The sequence below is a fragment of the Hemitrygon akajei genome, chromosome 4 (genome assembly GCF_048418815.1).
Source record: "Hemitrygon akajei chromosome 4, sHemAka1.3, whole genome shotgun sequence".
NCBI lineage: Eukaryota > Metazoa > Chordata > Chondrichthyes > Myliobatiformes > Dasyatidae > Hemitrygon > Hemitrygon akajei.
The window spans coordinates 138,095,633-138,115,353 of NC_133127.1; the positions used below are offsets into that span (position 1 = coordinate 138,095,633).

Here is a 19,721-nt window from a genome sequence, read left to right on the forward strand (position 1 = left end):
TGTGTAAATACAAACAAATTGATCTATAATAGCATATTGTGGCGACCCACTTCCTAGCGCACTCGAACCGGCTCACAAATAGCCAGCGCGCCAGCATAAAGGCCAGTCCCAAAAGGGCGCCAGGACTGCTTCACTAACAAAGGGAAAAGCCTGCGCGGGACTGTGAGTATGTGCCTCCTACAGCATCCGCGCCCGGGGAGGGCGGGATCAGAGAGGCTTTAAAGCGAAGCCGCGAAGTTCGAATAAAATCTTCTTTAACTGCAATTTACCAACTCCGTGTCATTATTTCAGCGCTGCGTGTAGCACACCGCTACAATATTTTTAAAAATTCTCTCTGTTAGGATGGATGTTTTTTGAAACATACATGTGCTTGCTTGTCCTAAAACCATCAAGTATCCTTCATCTGTAGTTCTCAAGTAGGTAGTGTGGTGAACTACATATACCTGTCTGGACACGCCCCCTGCTGACTGCTTCTGTGGCTCCTCCCACAGACCCCGGTATAAAGGCAATTGAGGCCTGAGCCCGGCCTCTCAGTCTCCAGGATGTAGTATGGTGGTCAACCACTGCTTGTTCCTTCTTCCAGTCAATAAAAGCCGATATCTCGCCTTTACGTCTCAGAGAGAGTTATTGATGGTGCATCAATTTTATTGACTGGAAGTTTTAAAACATGGAAAGCGTTTTATGTCCGGAAAGATTGGATTTGGACCCCCAAGACCCTGAAGCAGCTCTTGCCTTTGAACTCTGGCTTGCATGCTTCCAATCATACTTGGAGGAGGTTAGTGCAACTGAACCTGCTGTTATGCACCGAATTCTCCTCTCGAGGGTCACCCCGAAAGTTTACTCACTTATCAGGAGCCTGTCGACCTACGAAGGGGCACTGGACGCCCTCAAAAGACAGTACCTGCGGCTGATGAACACCGTCTACGCAAGACATCGCTTAGCTACGTGATGACAGCAGCCTGGAGAATCAAGCGCCCAGTTTCACCGAGCCCTACAGACACTCGTCTGAACTTGTGACTGCAAAACTCTCACGGCGGAACAGCATGCGGAACTCTTGGTACGAGACGCCTTTGTTACAGGAATCAGGTCAGTGTATGTGCGTCAGCAGCTGCTGGAAAATGCCGATCTTACCTTACGCTCGGCGATCGAGACGGCTGACACGCTGGAGGCTGCGCTGCACAACACTGACGCTGTCCAGCCGCGCAACCCCCTGCCTGTCCCGTGGACGCCTCAGACCCCACCACCGCCGGTTCCCGTGAGCGAATTCGCCAACACCGCTGTCAGTCGTGATTCCACAAACTCCCTGAACCCGACCACAGCTGCAGCTAGTCAAAAGCCTGCGCAGTGTTACTTCTGCGGACTCAAAAAGCACCCCCGAAAACGCTGCCCAGTCCGAGAAGCAACCTGCTCCAGCTGCAGGAAGAAGGGCCATTTCGCCAAGGTCTGTAAGTCTAAACCACGAGCGGGGTCGGGCAGCGCTGTGTGTGAGGCATGGGGGCCGCCATCTTGCATGCCCGGATGTGGGCGGCCATCTTTGTCGGCGTCAACATACCCCGCCCCCGACCCACCGGTGCTTACCGGGCAGCAAGACGGCAGTTCAACTCTGGCCACCGTAACCCTTGACCAAAGCGCCCCACACCAGCTTGCAAGGTCAATGATGGACATCCTGGTGGAGGGGCACAGGATTAGCTGCCTGTTTGACACAGGCAGCACTGAGAGTTTTATTGACCCGGACACAGTGCAACGCTGCGGACTCGTGACACGGCCGGTAAGCCAGAGGGTCACCTTGGCTTCTGGGTCGTATTCCACAGACATCCGGGTGGGTTGTGTAGCGACATTGGTGGTGCAGGGCACAGAATATCGGAACTTTGCGCTACTGGTCATGCCTCAACTGTGCGCACCTGTGCTATTGGGGCTGGACTTCCAGAGCCACCTCGAAAGTGTGACTGTGGCATATGACGGTCCCCTCCCACCACTCACTGTCAGGAATCCTCAGTTTGGTGGGTCTTTGCCACATACCCCGCTACTGACCACACACACACACACCGAACCACACATCCCACCCAGCACCATGCCGACAGCTGCGCTACCGACACCACTTGCAGCCTCTCCACCCTCAAGATCCCTCCCCCACCGCTGTTCGCCAACCTGACCCCCGACTGTAAACTTGTGGCAACTAAAAGCAGGAGGTACAGCGCGGGGGACAGGGTCTTCATTCAGTCAGAGGTGCAGCGGCTGCTCGGGGAGGGGATCATTGAGCCAAGCACAAGCCCTTGGAGGTCCCAGGTGGTTGTTGTTCGGACCGGGCAGAAAAATAGGATGGTCATGGACTATAGTCAAGCCATCAATAGGTTCACGCAGATTGACGCGTACCCCCTACCCCGCATCGCGGATATGGTCAACCAGGTAGCTCAGTACAAGGTGTACTCAACAATAGATCTGAAATCCGCTTATCACCAGCTCCCCATCCACCCAGAGGACCGCCCCTACACCGCCTTCGAGACGGGCGGCAGGCTCTATCACTTCCTGCGCGTCCCATTCGGTGTCACAAATGGTGTCTCGGTCTTCCAGAGGGAAATGGACCGGATGGTGGACCAGTGCCAACTGAAGGCCACATTTCCCTATCTGGATAACATCACCATCTGTGGTCACGACTGGCTGAATCACAACGCCAACCTCCAACGATTTTTCCAAGTGGCCGAAGCCCTGAACCTTACTTATAATAGGGACAAGTGTGTGTTCGGAACCACCCAACTCGCTATCCTTGGATATGTCGTGGAAAACGGGGTCATTGGCCCTGATCCTGACCGTATGCTGTTAGAACTCCCTCTTCCCACCACTCTCAAAGCCCTCAGACGGTGCCTGGGCTTCTTTTCCTATTACGCCCAATGGGTCCTCCATTACGCAGACAAGGCCCGCCCCCTGGTCAAGTCTACCACTTTTCCCCTCTCTGCCGAGGCCTGCGCGGCCTTCAGCTGCATTAAAGGGGACATTGCCAAAGCAACGATGCATGTGGTGGACGAGACCATTCCCTTCCAAGTAGAGAGTGACGCCTCCGATTTCGCGCTTGCTGCTACCCTCAATCAGGCAGGCAGGCTGGTAGCATTCTTTTCTTGTACCTTTCAAGGCTCTGAAATTCGGCACTCTGCGGTGGAGAAAGAAGTCCAGGCCATAGTGGAAGCTATTAGGCACTGGAGGCACTAACTCGCCGGCAAAAGGTTCACCTTGCTGACCGACCAGCGCTCGGTTGCGTTCATGTTCAGCAACCAACAGCGGGGCAAAATCAAAAATGATAAAATTTTGCGGTGGAAAATAGAACTCTCCACCTACAACTATGATATCCTGTACCGGCCTGGAAGGCTCAATGAGCCCCCTGATGCCCTATCCCAGGGAGCATGTGCTAGCGCACAGCTGGACCAGCTATACGCCCTCCATGCACATCTTTGCCATCCGGGGGTCACCCGATTTTACCATTTCGTGAAAGCCCGGAACCTGCCGTACTCCCTGGAGGACATCAGGACAATGACCAGGGACTGCCAAGTCTGCGCTGAGTGCAAACCCCACTTCTACCGTCCTGAAACGGTGCAACTTATCAAGACCACCCGCCCCTTTGAGCGACTGAGTGTTGACTTTAAGGGCCCCCTTCCCTCCACCAACCGCAATGTCTACTTTCTCAACATTATCAACGAGTACTCGCGGTTCCCCTTTGCCATCCCCTGCCCCGACACCACTACCACGTCCGTCATAAAAGCCCTGCGCCAGCTCTTCACTCTGTTCGGATATCCCTGCTACATCCACAGTGATAGAGGGTCCTCCTTTATGAGTGACGAGCTGCGCCGGTACCTGCTAGCTAGGGGCATTGCTACTAGTTGGACCACGAGTTATAATCCCTGGGGAAATGGACAGGTGGAGAGGGAGAATGCCACAGTGTGGAAGACCACACTTTTAGACCTTGTCAAAAGGGTTGCCGGTCTCTCGATGGCAGGAGGTCCTCCCTGAGGCACTCCACTCTATCCGCTCCCTGTTATGTACGTCCACCAATGCCACCCCTCATGAGCGCCTATTCTCTTTTCCCAGGAAGTCTGCCACTGGGACCACCCTACCAGCTTGGCTGACGTCCCCAGGGCCAGTGCTGCTCCGGAAACATGTGAGGAGTAATAAATACTCCCTGCTGGTTGAGAGGGTTCACCTTCTACATGCGAACCCCCAGTATGTTTACGTGGTCTTACCTGATGGGCAGGAGGACATGGTCTCCGTCCGCGACCTGGCGCCCGCAGGAGCAGCAGATCACTACCCCGAACACTCCACGGTAACTATGAACCCTGTACCCGAGGTGACACCGCGCACACCAAGCCCTACACAGACTCCTCACGACACTCCTATACCGGGCGTCTCGTACGCGTATATACCAGGCGCCTCGCAAACGCGTGAGGGATCACTGATGCCTAGTGGGCTGACACCTCCAGTTAGGCTGGAACCAGCACAACCTCCGCCTCTGGTGCAGTCACCACCGGCACCTGTGCTAACACCTCCAGTTAGGCCGGAACCAGCACAACCACCGACTCCGGTGCAATCACCACCGGCACCTGTGCAATCACAGCTGGAGCTACGTAGATCGCAGCGACTGATTCGACCACCTGATAGACTTAACCTGTAAATAAACTTGTAAGAAACTTCGCCACATGAGGACTCTCTTTTAAAACAAAGGGGGGGTGAATGTGGTGAACTACATATACCTGTCTGGACACGCCCCCTGCTGACAGCTCCTGTGGCTCCTCCCGCAGACCCCAGTATAAAGACGATTGAGGCCTGAGCCCGTCCTCTCAGTCTCCAGGATGTAGTATGGTGGTCAACCACTGCTTGTTCCTTCTTCTAGTCAATAAAAGCCGATATCTCGCCTTTACGTCTCAGAGAGAGTTATTGATGGTGCATCAGGTAGTTATGTTAAGGATATCTACAGATAGCCAATGGTGTCCTTTCTGATGTCATTTAGATCTAATTGCAGTTACAATATGGTAGCCTGAGAAGTAGGGAATAATGAATTATTTGCTGAATTAAACTATATAGCAATATTTGGGGCAAGAAGAGGGGAAAATAACATGAGGTTTCTAAGTTTTTACCTTGCGACAGACTCAAGGGCGGACGAGGAGTAAAGTTTCCCAGGACAGATTTGCTTCTCCCTCCATCCTGTACCCTATATGCCACAGTTTCATCAGAGGATACTATGGCTTATCTGATCTTCTATATACAATCTTTAATCCTTGCTTGTTGGAATATGTGGGAAGTTGACAGTGAAATGCCATCTGTAAATTTGCTGATGATAAAACCATTGCTGGCAGAATCTCAGATGAAGACAAAAGGATATACAGGAGGGAGGTATAGCTGCTAGTTGAGTGGTGTCATGACAACAACCTTGTACTTAATGTCAGTATGATCAAAGAACTGATTGTGGACTAAAGGAAGGGTATGATGAGGGAACACACACCAGTCCTCATAGAGGCATCAGAAGTGGAGAGTGTGAGCAATTTCAAGTTCTTGGGTGTTAATATCTCTGAGTACCTTACCTGGTTCCAACATATCAATGCAGTGGCTATACTCCATTAGGAGTTTGAGGAGATTTGATATGTCACCTTAACCACTTGCAAATTTCTATAGATGTACAATGGAGAGCATACTAACTGGCTGCATCACCTTCTAGTGTGGAGGGTCTATTACACAGGATTGAAGTAAACTGCAGAGATTTGCAAAATTAGTTTGATCATGGGCACTAGCCTCCATTGTATCCAAGAAATCTTCAAGGAGTGTTGCCTCAAAAAGGTGGCATCCATCATTAAAGACCCTAACCACACAGGACATGCCCTCTTCTTATTGTTACCATCTGGAAGGAGGTACTGAAGCCTGAAGGCACACCCTCAATAATTCAGCAACAGCTTCTTCCTCTCTATCATCTGATTTCTGAATGGACATTGAACCCATGTACACTATCTCACCTCTTTTTTTTATTTTTGCTTTTGCTTATTTAATTTAACTGTTCATAATAAATAAATAAATAAATAAATACATACACACTTTAATTCAGTTTTTTTCTATATTATCATGTGCCGCTGCTGCAAAGTTAACAAGATTCATGACATATTCTGGTGATATTAAACCTGATTCTGATTCTGAAATGTAAATAAGGTCAGTACATCCAATACTTCAGTTCTATATAAGACCAGTTTTGGTATTCCAGCACCTGGTCATAGTTCATAGAATCTTGGTTTAAGTAGTTCAGAGCTATTCTAAATAGTCCATTTTCCCATTTGGCTATCAGGTATGATCTCTGGAAAACCTTCCCTTGGGCGAAGTGGAGATTCTGGACTAGACTGGAATCAATGAGGGATGCTTGACAGCTGTGGCAGGGTTTGAATGCCGTAACCTCCTACAAAATTAAATCTTGCGACATAGGAGACAGCAAGGTTTTGCTTCCAGATGAACTCAGTGCCTTCTGTACTCACTTTAACCATCTGAACAGGGAGAAACTAAAACCCCTCCCCCATGTCTCCTGATGATCCTTTGGGCTCAGTACCTGAAGATGACATGCGGGCTACCTTCAAGAGAGTGAATCCAAAAAAAGCACCCAGTCTGGACAGAGTACCTGACCAAGTACTGAAGATCTGCGGCAACCAGCTGGCTGCTGTATTCACGGATTCTTCATTCTCTCGCTCCGGCAGTGTGTGGTACCCACCGCTTCAAGCAGGCTTCAATTATACCAGTGCCCAAGAAGAGAGTGGTAACCTGTCTAAATGACTGTTACCCAATGGCACTTACATCCACAGTGATGGAGTGTTTTGAGAGGCTGGTGTTGAAGCACATCTGCTTCTGTTTGCATGGTGATCTGGACCCATTCTAATTTGCCTACTGAAGCAACAGATCTACAAGCAGATAGTATCTTTTTGGCTCTTCACACTTTGGAACAGCTGGACAGCAAGGATACTCTTTATTGATTACAGCTGGGCATTTAATATCATCATCCTCTCAAAACTAATCAGTAAACTCCAAGACCTGGGTGGGCCTCAATACCACCTTGTGCAATTGGATCCTGGATTTCATCATTTGTAGACCCCAGTCAGTTCGGAATGGCAAAAAACATCTCCTTTGCAATTTCCATCAGCACAGGAGCACTGCAGGGATGTGTTCTTAGCCCTCTGCTCTACTTATTTCATACCTAAGACTGGCTAAGTACAGCTCCAACACCATATACAAGTTTGCTGATGACACCACTGTTGTGGGCTGTATTAAAAGGAATGATGAATCAGTATATAGGAGGGAGAATGAAAATTTGGCTGAGTGGTTTAATAACAACAACCTCTTACTCAATGTCAATAAGACCAAGGAACTAATTGTAGACTTCAAGACAGGGAAACCAGAGGTCCATGAGCCAGTAATCATTGGAGGATCAGAGGTGGAGAGGGCCAGTAATTTTAAATTCCTGAGTGACACTATCTCAGAGGACCTGTCCTGGACCCACCATGTAAATATTATTGTGAAGAAAGCATGACAGCACCTCTACTTCCTCAGAAGTCTGCAGAGGTTTAGTACATTATCAAAATGTAAATCATATACAAGCAATATCAAGAAACTGGATCAGCCGTATCTGTATTTTTTTTTGGCTACAATACTTGATGCGTTCAATCTATTGTGATGAAAACTGTGATTATATTTGGGTGAAATCACAGTAACTATCAAATTTAACTGGACACTTCCATATTCAATCTACATTGGAATTAGCATTTTCTATGTTAATTTCTGATTTCTAGATGCTATATAATCAAAGTTCAAATTCAAAGTAAATATATTATCAGTGCATATATGTTACCAAATACTAACTTGAGATTCATTTTCTTGTAGGCATTCACAGGTAAAAAAGACAATACAATTTATGAAAAACTATATATAAACAATGACAAACAACCAATGTGCAGAAAAAGAAAAACTGAATATTTAAAGAATTTTTGTCTTTATTTAAGACTTGCAGCATTTGCAAGGATTTGTTTTGTAGGCAGCATTATTTTACCTGACCTTCTGCTGGCATTAGGCACATCTAATGATGTCACTAGTTGTACGCTGTATGTTTCTATTTGTACTGATGTAAATTAGAATTGAAAGCCCCACACCTCAATTCGTGACCTATGAGTATAGCTTTTCTTGTTATTGAAAGGGTCTCTCTGTTGATATTGGGTGACTTGATTGAGAATCTTCAGAACTGATTGCAGTTGACTTGAACAACTTCCAACGTTTGCCAAATGAGATTTCTCTAGCATTTAGTTACTGAAATATGTATTCAATGGTGGCCTCAGAAGTAAAAAATCTGGGAATACTCCTTTATCTGAAGCATCATTATGGACATGGTTTGCCACTTAGAGTGGGTAGGGTCCTTGGTGTTGAGTGCAGTGTGCTCATCTCAGAAACGGGAGGTGAACAATAGGCTTTTATTAGCAGCAGAAGTGACCACAACATCTTGGAGACTGAGGGAGGAGCAGTGCCTCCAATCGCCTTTATACAGGGGTCTGTGGGAGGAGCCACAGGAGCAGTCAGCAAAGGGGCGTGTCCAGACAGGTATACACATAGTTTACCACAGCTCAAACAATGTTTTTCCATACAATATTTAGTTATATTACTTTTTACCTCAGTTCTCACTAAAATAAATTTTGTTGCCTTCCCCCTCATCTGTTCTCACCTATCTCCTACGAGCCTGTACTCCTTTCCTTCTCCCCACCTTCTTATTTGGCATCTGCCCTCTTCTTTTCCAGTCCTGATGAAGAGCCCTAGGCCAGAAACATTGACTTTTTATTCCTCTTAATAGATGCTACCTGACTTGCTGAATTTCTCCAACATTTTGTGTTTTGTTGTGTGCATCAGTCTGGGGTTTACTTCAGTGATTATCATCATGTGCTGTATACTGTACAACTTCGCAATTGAAGATTTGTAATAGTCTGTGCTTCCAATAATAAGCTATTTTAAACTTGTGAGAGAAGCAAAATATTTGAGGGCTGATTTTCAAAGGAATTTATCAGAAGGATATGACTTGCTACAAATATTGTATAAGCCATGCCTGGTTTGCTCTTAATATGGCAATGAAGAATAGAGTATCTCTAAATAATATTAAAAGACTTCAGTAACCTTGAAGACTGCAGCAGGTCAAAAGCAGATTCCCATAACATTGCAAAGATAATTACAAATAATTGCACATTGCCAGTGATGCATGTACCAAGAATAAAGAGGAACCTGAATGCTCTCCTTTGCTAATTGTCAGCGACAAGAACCAAATAAATAACATAGAAAGCATTTTTATATATTTAATCAATGCCAAAACAATGCAACTATGGACTATTTGCTTGAGTTTAAATGCTTAATATCTGTCCTGCCTTTGCTTTGTGATCTTAAGTAGTTGAAACAAGTTCATAATATTTCCAAACCTAAATTATATCATGTAGCATGCATAAAGATTGTGCTACATGATGGAATTTCTAGATCATTAAGTTTTAATTGGTAGATGTAACAATACTGTTCTCCAAGATCCCATTGGATACATCTATTTGTCTCCATGCATGTATTAATGGTACTGAAGAGGAAATAGTTGTATTTCCCAGTGACTTTGTTAAGAAGTACAGTGATTTGTACATGCCAGCAAGAATTTGCAAGGTGCAGGAGACGACAATGTGGATAAAGTTCAATTTGAAGAGATTTAGTGTAGTCCATTTTGGATTTCAGAATGGTAAAGAGGAATGTTAGTATAGAGCTGACTCACTCTTTGTGTTGCATTTAGAATATTTTTGGCAACATTTGAAAATTACAGTAATTCTAGAGTGTTGCTCGATAAATAGTCAACTCCAAGGACATGTTGCATTGACTAAGTTATGAACTGATTAATGTGTGAATGTACTAATGGAGAAACATTTCTATTGCTTATAACTGACCTTAATGTTATTTGGGAAGTAACTTTTATTCTTGAAGGGATGTCCAGCTGCTCAGATGACATTTCACTTTTTTATGAAATGGTAATCTAACGTTACCTGCTGAGTAAATTTGATCAGTGGTGCAATTATCTGTCCCAATACTGGTTCATATAATTGCACAAAATTTGGGAGAACAGTGCATATTGTGATTTTGTGATTTCTTGCATCACAGTTAACAAAACTAGTGTACAAAAGCTATCTATTGTTGCTAATGTGGCCATTTACTGCATACATTTTAATTAATTAGGTTAGATTTCCTGTCCCTGGGTAGCTGCGTGAGTATTGAGGAATGTTTTGTATTGGTTGTGTGATTTTCTGTGACAGGTGGGTGTAAAGGAGACAGCTGTTAGAGGATGAGTACTCAGCATTTTCTGCTGTGAACTAATATGGAACAAAAATAGGTCCTGTAAAAGAATATTAGCTCATGAACTATATTTTGCAGTCAACAGTTGGATTTGTTTAGATGGATTCAATTGTTAATGAATTTCATATTCAAAACATTGAAGGTTGTTTTTACTTGTCATTAACGGATACTTGAGACAGAAGACTATTTTTGCCATTTAACCCCATCATTCAAAATTATTATACGCATACTGGAATGAAAATACTATGTAGATATTTTTCCTAATTGTTCATTTAAAAATGGAGATATTGGAGAAGGCAGAAAGAGCATCTTAAAAGGATGTTATTAAAACTACTAGATTATTCAGTCAAACTCTAATAATCCAACATATTGAGGATTCAGTTCTGAAGATGGGCATCAGCCCAAAACGTTAACTATTTATTACTTTTCGTAGATGCTGCCTGACCTGCTGAGTTCCTCCTTCATTTTGTGGGTGTTGCTTTGGATTTCCAGCATCTGCAGATTTTCTCGTGTTTGACAATCAGGATTTTCCTGTCCAATTATTAAATTTACTGTACTGTTGGATATTATTCAAAGTTGATGCCAGAACACATTTTTTATGAATCTTTACTTTTACATAATACACAATAATATTATACATTTCTGAGTGAACATATTAAACACTTCTTTTAAATTTACCTTGTTCAGAGGGTGTGGAAGGAAATGGAAATGGGCCCTTGTGAGTGGAATGGACTGATGATTTTGGAATGGTTGGTAGTTGATTATCAAAATTTTACGATGCTTTTAAAAAAATAGTGATCAGGTTGTTTGTTTTCTAGTAAAGAGATGACATAGAATTGTCTGATGGAGGTCTTTAATGTAACAAAATGATTTGATAAGGTAGGCAGAAAATGTTTTACTCTGTGGAAGCCATCAACATCAATAAAATAGGAATTCAAGTGGAACTTCTTTACCAGAAATTGTTGTATTCTTAACCGCAGGGAGTGGTTAAAGATGGAAAAAAAATAGGTGGCAATAAAAGGATGTTTCATAAATATGTGAGACTGAAAGAGACAGCCGATTATATTAATAGGATTAGATGGAAAGATAGAGCATGGCAATACAGAACATTTTTGCAGGGAGAACTAGAGTGACAAACCAAACTGCAAGATCAATTCAAGTGAACACAAAAGTCTCAAGTTTCATGATTTCCTCCCATACTGGAATCTGAAGCCTACACTCTGTCTCTAGTGGTATTTTGTGTAGATGTTGTCATTTGTCTTGCTCCCAACATTTAATGGATATTTTGTGACTCTAATTATTTGCCACTTAACTTGAAATAATGATGGCACAGTTTGCAAGAGACGTGGTGCAGGTAAGAATGTAGAACACACAAATAATGATGACAATAGACAATAGGCGCAGGAGTAAGCCATTCGGCCCTTTGACCCAGCACCGCCATTCAATGTGATCATGGCTGATCATCCACAATCAGTACCCCGTTCCTGCCTTCTCCCCATATCTCTTGACTCCACTGTCTTTAAGAGCTCTATCTAACTCTTTCTTGAAAGCATCCTGAGAATTGGCCTCCACTGCCTTCTGAGGCAGAGCGTTCCATAGATCCACAACTGTTCTAAATGGCCTACCCCTTATTCTTAAACTGTGGCCTCTGGTTCTGGACTCCCCCAACATCAGGAACATGTTTCCTGCCTCTAACATGTCCAATCCCTTAATAATCTTATATGTTTCAATCAGATCCCCTCTCATCCTTCTAAATTCCAGTGTATACAAGCCCAGTCGCTCCAATCTTTCAACATATGACAGGCCTGCCATCCTGGGAATCAACCTTGTGAACCTACGCTGCACTCCCTCAATAGCAAGAATGTCCTTCCTCAAATTTGAAGACCAAAACTGAACACAATACTCCAGGTGGTTATTTGGCCCATTATATGTGTGCTGCCTGTTGGCGTATCATCAAATGGTCTAGGTTAGGCAATTCACTACACATCACTTAATTAAACAAAGTTTACACTTTATTGTCTCTGTGCAAATATCAATGTATTTATGTTGACTCCAGGCCAACACTTAAAACATGAATTCTACTGTTCGCTCTATACCAATATTCACTCAGACCACTTCTTCAATTTATAACACTGAAACAGGAGATCTCCCATTGACCAAATGATTGATCCTTCTCCCAGCACCTGGCATGAGGGCCTTCTTTGTGATGGTTATTCTCCAGTGTTCTTACTGTTTTGCATTCAAATCCTTTCATTCTTATACTCTTTTCTTATCAGTTCAAATGCCGTGTTTCCATCTCGTTGGTTTTGGCCTATCTAGCTAATGTGCAATGTTCCCCCTAATATTTGTTTATAGTTGCGCAGACCAAGCATTGCTCTGAGCAGGAAATTTTTACATGGGCTGAAAGCTGTGTGGCACTTTAAATGCTTTATTTGTAATCCTATTTTGCATCCTCTGTACATTTAGAATGAAAATTGAAAAATCAATCTTTTTAGTAATTGAAAGGTATAATGAAATATAGTACAAAGAAAATCTTACACGTTTGTAAACTTTTTCTTGTCTGTCTTTATTACAAATCTATTGTCTATAAGCACTGACTAGATTAATTTTACATCCAGATGGAAGATACGCCTTAATTCACATTAGATCATCCAAATGTTCCACTTCTAGTCTGTTTTTATATTTACATTTGATTGAATTCCTAATACCAAATACGCGTTTACAGTCAGCACTAGAAACTTGAAATGTTCCAATAGTGTCAACAGGAGTTGACGGGTCTTCAAATTCTTCTTTTCTAAGCACTTAGTTCAACATACTATAACAGTCAATGTCTTAATTGAAACAGTCTTAACTTCTTCAGAAATGGAAATTTTGAAATCACAGTACTTCTGCGATATTTTTGAGATTACGTTTTTGCCGTAGTTCGCAATAGTAGCTGAGTTTGTAACTCATTCGTAAGGCCGGTGATGTTGTGGGGGTGAAACTGGACTCTCTGACGGTGGTGTCTGAAAAGAGGATGCTGTCCAAGTTGCATGCCATCTTGGACAATGACTCCCATCCACTCATTAATGTACTTGTTAGGCACAGGAGTACATTCAGCCAGAGACTCATTCCACCGAGATGCAACACTGAGTGTCATAGGAAGTCATTCCTGCCTGTGGCCATCAAACTTTACAACTCCTCCCTCGGAGTGTCAGACACCCTGAGCCAATAGGCTGGTCTGGAATTATTTCCACTTGGCATAATTTACTTATTATTATTTAATTATTTATGGTTTTATATTGCTATATTTCTACACTATTCTTGGTTGGTACGACTGTAACGAAATCCAATTTCCCTTGGGATCAATAACATATGTCTGTCTGTTTTTTTTGTGAGCGCTTAGTGAGTTGGCAGCTTACTGACAATGAGCTATTGACTTCCATTCTGTTTTTTGTTACAATTTGCAACAGTGTTGTAACTTGAAACACTGGCAATATAAATAGGCTAAGCCCGAGAATGTGTTCAAGTAAAGGTTGTGGCCAGTTTATTATTTAGAAAATTTATGAATTATATTCATCAGCACATAATTACAGGGTATTTCCCAATTATATTAACATAGATTTCTAAATTATGTTCCCATAATTTCAAAATTATATGAAAGAGATTTCCAACTGTAAGGCAACAAAGGGTATGTATGTAGAAGCATTTCAGTTACTGCGGAGCCATACACCTGCGCAGCTTAGAGGGAACACTACTAATGTGTATTACCTTCCCATTTGTTCTAATCATTAGCATCATTTTATTGCTCTTCTCACAATTAACAATTTTTAATTAATGCCACTTTGTTCTGAATCAGAGCAGGCCAGCCATTTGCTAGCCTCTGGTTACTCAGGTCAGACACAGCCTCCCCTATTCAAAAGCCTGCACATTCTATCTTTCCAAAGAACATCTCACAAATAATTTCTTATTTGGAAATTATCTCTAGTTCAGCATATTATTAGGAGCATTATTGTGTCCAATTTAAAGCATTTTAATAGAGCTATTCCTGAGCAAAACCAGTTCAAATGACAGCTCACAAAATCAGGTTGCAGAGCAACTTCACAAAATGATGACCTCCATTCCTACAAATGCATGGCAGGAACAAAGACATTTGATTTGTCTACATCTACTGTCCTTGACTCATTTGAGTTTAATATTTTCTTCCATATTTTAATTCCTTCATAGCCAGCACTGACCATGATGCCAGTTTAAACTGCACATCTCCCTGCAGCTGGTCTATATCTCTCTATTCCCTGACTGTTCACATGTATGTCCAGATACCTCTTAAATTTTGCTAGCATTTCTAATTCCACTACTTTATTTGGCAGTGTGTTCCAGAGACCCTCCATTCTCTGCGTGTAAAACAAAAACAGGCTGCATAAATCTCCTTTAATCATTCCTCTCACTATAAAGCTATGCCCTGTAGTATTTGATATTTCTACTCTAGGAGGAAAAAGACTGCTTATTTACCTTATCTATGACTTTTGTAGCTAGTATACTACTAATCATGTTACCCCTCAGCCCTGAAGACTCTAGTTCGTCCACTCTTTCCTTAGAATTAATGCTCTCTAATCCAGATAATATCCCGATGGACCTATTCTGCACCCTGTCTAAAACCACTACTCCCTTCCTTTGATGTTCTGACTAGAACTGCACACAGTACTCGATATGTGGCATAACCAATGTTTTATGCAGCCGTACATGACTTCCCAATTTTATTCTCATCGCTCCCACTGATGAAGGCGAGTATGTCATAAACCACCTTTACCAGCCATTCTTCTTGCCTTGCCAATTTCAGAGACTTACTCCTCAACATCCCTTTGTACATCAATATTTCTGTACTTCCCGCCACTTACTAATTCTTTGCTCTTACATTTGACCTCCCAAATTACAATACCTCAGACTTTTCTGGATTAAGCTCCATCTGTCATTTTTCTGCCCATATTTCCAAATGTCCTGTGTTCTGCTGGATCCTTTGACAACATTCCTTACTACATATAATTCTGCCAATTTTCAAATTATCTGCAAATTTACTAATCAGTTCTGTACTTTAATGCATGGGGACAATGATGATTTAAAAAGTTACTGTTGAAGGGACAGTTCTGAAATGCATTAAAACTCTTTTGGAAATTCCTGAAGAGTGTTAATTTCTGCAACGCACACAAAGTGCTGGAGGAACTCTGCAAGTCATGCTGCATGTATGGAGGATTATAAACGGTTAATGTTTTGGGCTGAGGCCCTTCAGGATGTCAACCTCTCCTCAGAGGTCTGAAGGTCAAATCAGTACTCTGGAAGCTCCATTTCTTTAAATCTCTGCAAATCCACTGGGGTATTCAATGTCTACATGTCTGCACCCAAATGGGTCAGAAAGTGGGTCTGCTGGTGGCTGAAGAATTCAGACGGTCTTGGGGTTAGAGGACTGTGTATGGGTGTGAGTGTGAGGAAGGAATGGGGCTTATTTGGCTGTTGATTTGTTGCTTGTTGTATCCTGTTTTGTTGTGTTCTGTGTTGTTCTGCTGAGCATTGTGGGCACATTATATTGATGCCAGAATGAGTGGTGAAACTTGTGGGCTGCCCCCAGCAAGCCCTTGGATGTATTGGTTGTCAATGCAAATAACACATTTCACTATATCTGTCTGTATACACGTGATAAATGATCTTGAAACTTGATATGTTGTCTAATATACTGAGTTCCTCCAGCAATTTGGGGTGGGGGGGTTGCTCAAGATTTCCAGCATCTGCAGAATCTCTTGTGTTGATTTCTGTGCTCCATTCCGCTCCCTAAAGCCTTGTTTTCCTTTTGCTCCCCAGATTCTTTAGCATGCTGGATTAACATGTTGTGGAATGCTTTTAGGATCAAATTCTTAAAGACGAGAAAGCTGCTGGGCTACAAAAGAGGAGAACTTGAAGTGTAAAGGATGTGTTTAAGTCACTGAAAGAGGCTGGACACTTGGAAGCTATCAGTTGCAACCCTAGTTTTTTCAATTTTTTTATTGCAATAATCCAGATTAGTTGATTAGATCAGGCTGGCAGAATCATTCCAGTAGAATAAATTCTTGTGATCTCTTCATTGTTATTGGTAGTGCCATGGGTATCACAGTTCTAGTACTTGGGAGAAATTAATTACTTGGATTTTCTTCTGTTTTACAACTATAAACTTACTGAATTTTTTGGATCGGGGTGAAACTCAATTTACATCTTCTCCAGCACCAATTTTAAACTTTGTCATGATCATGTTGTAATCTCACCACCAGCTATTTTGTTGCTTTTGTAATTTAAATGAACTTGATTCAGAATTACTTTTCCATGTTAATTTGAATTTTATACTGTATTTATACAACTTCAAATGACATTTATGTTTCAATTTCTTGTGTATTGATGTCAGTTATGGTGCACGCTTCTACACCGAAACAACTTAGATGAAAATTTGCAAGATATTTAGAATGTTTAGAATTTTCCAGACCACAGAAATTTTCTTCTCAAATATAGCCATGGGTATCAGTTAGCAGAATTAGAAAGCAGCTGTTGGTGGGAGTGTTTTAGCTCAAGACACCATGTGATTGGAGCTTTCAGAAATATTCTTCATACATTCAGTGTGTCACAGTTAGGAGCAATTGTAACCTGTCTGATTTTCTTAATGATTTTCTGTACCCAAGGTTCTATGGAGACAAAGGAAGTTTTGGTTCACTGTAAGTTGTTCAATTTTTTTTAATTTTCAGGCCATACTTCAAGTGTATATTTTTATTGTTAAATTTAAGATTTCAGAAGGAAGTATGTGATTCACTAGCACTGAACAGTACCTTACTATGTATACTAACATTTATGTATTGATATCATATCAGATTCAAGTTTTCACCCCCAAGTGTACTCTTTCCTGGTAACATTGCTATATAGCAGCAGATGTTCAGAACTACTGAATTGCTGTTCCTAGTATCAGACTAAATCAAAACCACTGGAATCATTGAGATCAGAGTTGAATAAGTGCATTGGGTGTGGAGCTGAGGAGAAAATCCGTTAGGATGATTTGATTCAAAGCACGAGTGCCTAGTGTCTGAGATTCCATTGTGATTTTGCCCTGTTAAAATCTAATTACCGTATTCTTAGAGTGATCAGTGGTGGCTGCTCCCTGGACAACGCGGTCTTAATTTTCAGCATCTTTTCAAAATGATCATTACAGGTAGAATGACTTTCATTATGTGAGTCGAATACAATTTAAACTGGTTAGTCCCTGATGAAAATTCTGAACTAACATCAAGTGACCTGAAAATAGTTACCGGTACTACTGCATTTAGAACTCAGAGAAACAGACTTTCTGTTTTGTATTCCAGCAGTATTCAATCAAATCATCAGGACAGCGACTGCTTAAAATTAAGGACTTGTCAAGACAAAATTAGCTGACAAAGCATGAACAGATCAAAAGTATATCAATTCAGTTTTAACTGGCAGTGAAGAATAAGTAACAAAAAAGCAAGCCAATCCTTTTCCTCAAATTACCAAACTCGAACTGGCAAATAGCAGGAAGCAAGTTAGATCAAAACATTAATCAAAGAAAAGCAGACATCTACAAATGACAGTAATCTGAAATAAAAAAAAAAGCAAGAATAGTGAAGAAAACTCAGTCAGGGAGTACCTACAGAAAATGAAAGTTAATTTTAAGGCTAATAATTTAGCCTCTAAACTTTGAGAAAATATTTAATAGCACAAAAGAAAGTGGTGGCGTGAGGAATGGGAAAGAATGAAATAAAAGGTCTGTGTTGGAGAATAGAATTGATTCATTTTAGTGGCTGGAACAAGGAAACAGGTGAAGGATATGTGGCATCTCTCAATACAGTTTAATAAATTGAGCCACCATTCAATGAGGCTTTTGTGATCTGTGACCTAGTTCTAAATCCAATGTGCTGAACACCTCAATGCTTCTGTCAATCTCAGATTTAAAATTAACAGCTAACTCCAATCAATTACGATTTTCGGAACAGAGCTGTAGATGTTTCGATCTTTTGTATGTAGAAGCATTTCTTAATTCATGAAAAACCAGGCTTTATCATTAATGTTATTTTCCTTAGTTGTAATCTCTCTATTTATCCTGTCAGTTTCCTGAAATATTTTGAAAAATAACGCAGATGAAATAATACTCAGTATTTCAATTAAACACCTTATATCGCTACAAATTAAGTCAATTTACTTCAGTTCATAATGAGTGCTAAGATTTTTTTTCTGTTTAAGCAGAATCTTGGGCTTTATTTATACATTGATTGATGTTGTTAAGCTGCAATAAAACTGAAGTGATATTTTAGTTTCAGGACTCTTAGTCGGTGAAGCCAACAGGAAGGTAAAAGGTGATGAGAGTTATTTATGCTTTTTTTTTTGCAAGACTATGGCATAGCTGATAATCATTTAAGATGCAAGCATATGTGGGAATTTGTATTACAAAGAATCACTGCTCTTTCTAGGCATTGCACATTTCATAGATTACTAATTTGTTATTTTTGCTCATGATGTATGAACAGTTATCCCTGCAATTTGCAGCCTGTTATTTCCATTTAAGAAATGCACCTTTGGATCAAATGCATTAGTGACCTTATTATCTCCTGATGAACCTGAAGGATTAGGTGAACTTAACTGTCAGGAATGCAGGTACAGCACCTGGAAGTGTTGGGATGGCCACCATCACTGCAGAAAGCGAGGTTGCTGGTGGGAGAGACACTTTAGGCCAGACTGAAGTGAGGGAGAACATGACCACTGCCTCTTTGGCATCCTTGTGGCCAATGTCAATCACTGGAGAGCAAGTAGTACTACTCATTTGGGTAAGATTGGTAATACTATCTCCTCCACACTCACCATCATCATGGATACACCACAAGGCTGTGTGGTTAGCCTCTTGCTCTACTTGCTTTACTCTTATGATTGTGATAGTGTGGCTAAGTACAGTTCCAATGTTGTATTGCTGATGACACCGGTGTTGTTGGCCGAATTGAAGGTGTGATGAATTGGCATATAGTAGGGAGATTGAAAAACTGGTTAAATGGTGCCAAGACACCAACCTCTCACTCAATGTCAGCAAAATGGATCTCAAGAGAGTGAGTTTGTTGAATGCCTAAGAGATAGCTTTTTTGAGCAGTTTGTTGTTGAGCTTATTATGGGATCAGCTATACTGGATTGTGTGTTATATAATAAACTGGAGGTGATTAGGAAGCTTAAGGTAAAAGAACCCTTTGGAACCAGTGATCACAATATGATTGTATTTATCTTGAAACTTGAGAGGGAGAAAGGAAAGTCTGATGTAGCAGTATTTCAGTGGAGTAAGAGAAATTCCAGTGGCATGAGAGGGGAACTGGCCA

The 19,721-nt window shown here is 41.9% G+C and overlaps 1 protein-coding gene across 3 annotated transcripts in view; it reads left to right on the top strand.

The window, feature by feature from the left end:
* Window positions 1-19,721, top strand: part of LOC140726699 (disks large homolog 2-like) — a 797,667-nt gene that overhangs the window by 50,877 nt on the left and 727,069 nt on the right. Inside the window, exon 1 of one of the 3 annotated variants that reach the window (XM_073043430.1) lies at window positions 16,980-17,072. The exons of the other annotated variants lie outside the window; for them this stretch is intronic. Coding sequence (XP_072899531.1) covers window positions 17,021-17,072 — 52 coding nt within the window. The 5' untranslated portion in view covers window positions 16,980-17,020. Of the gene's footprint in view, window positions 1-16,979; window positions 17,073-19,721 lie in introns of those variants that run through there. 3 annotated transcript variants of the gene reach the window in all.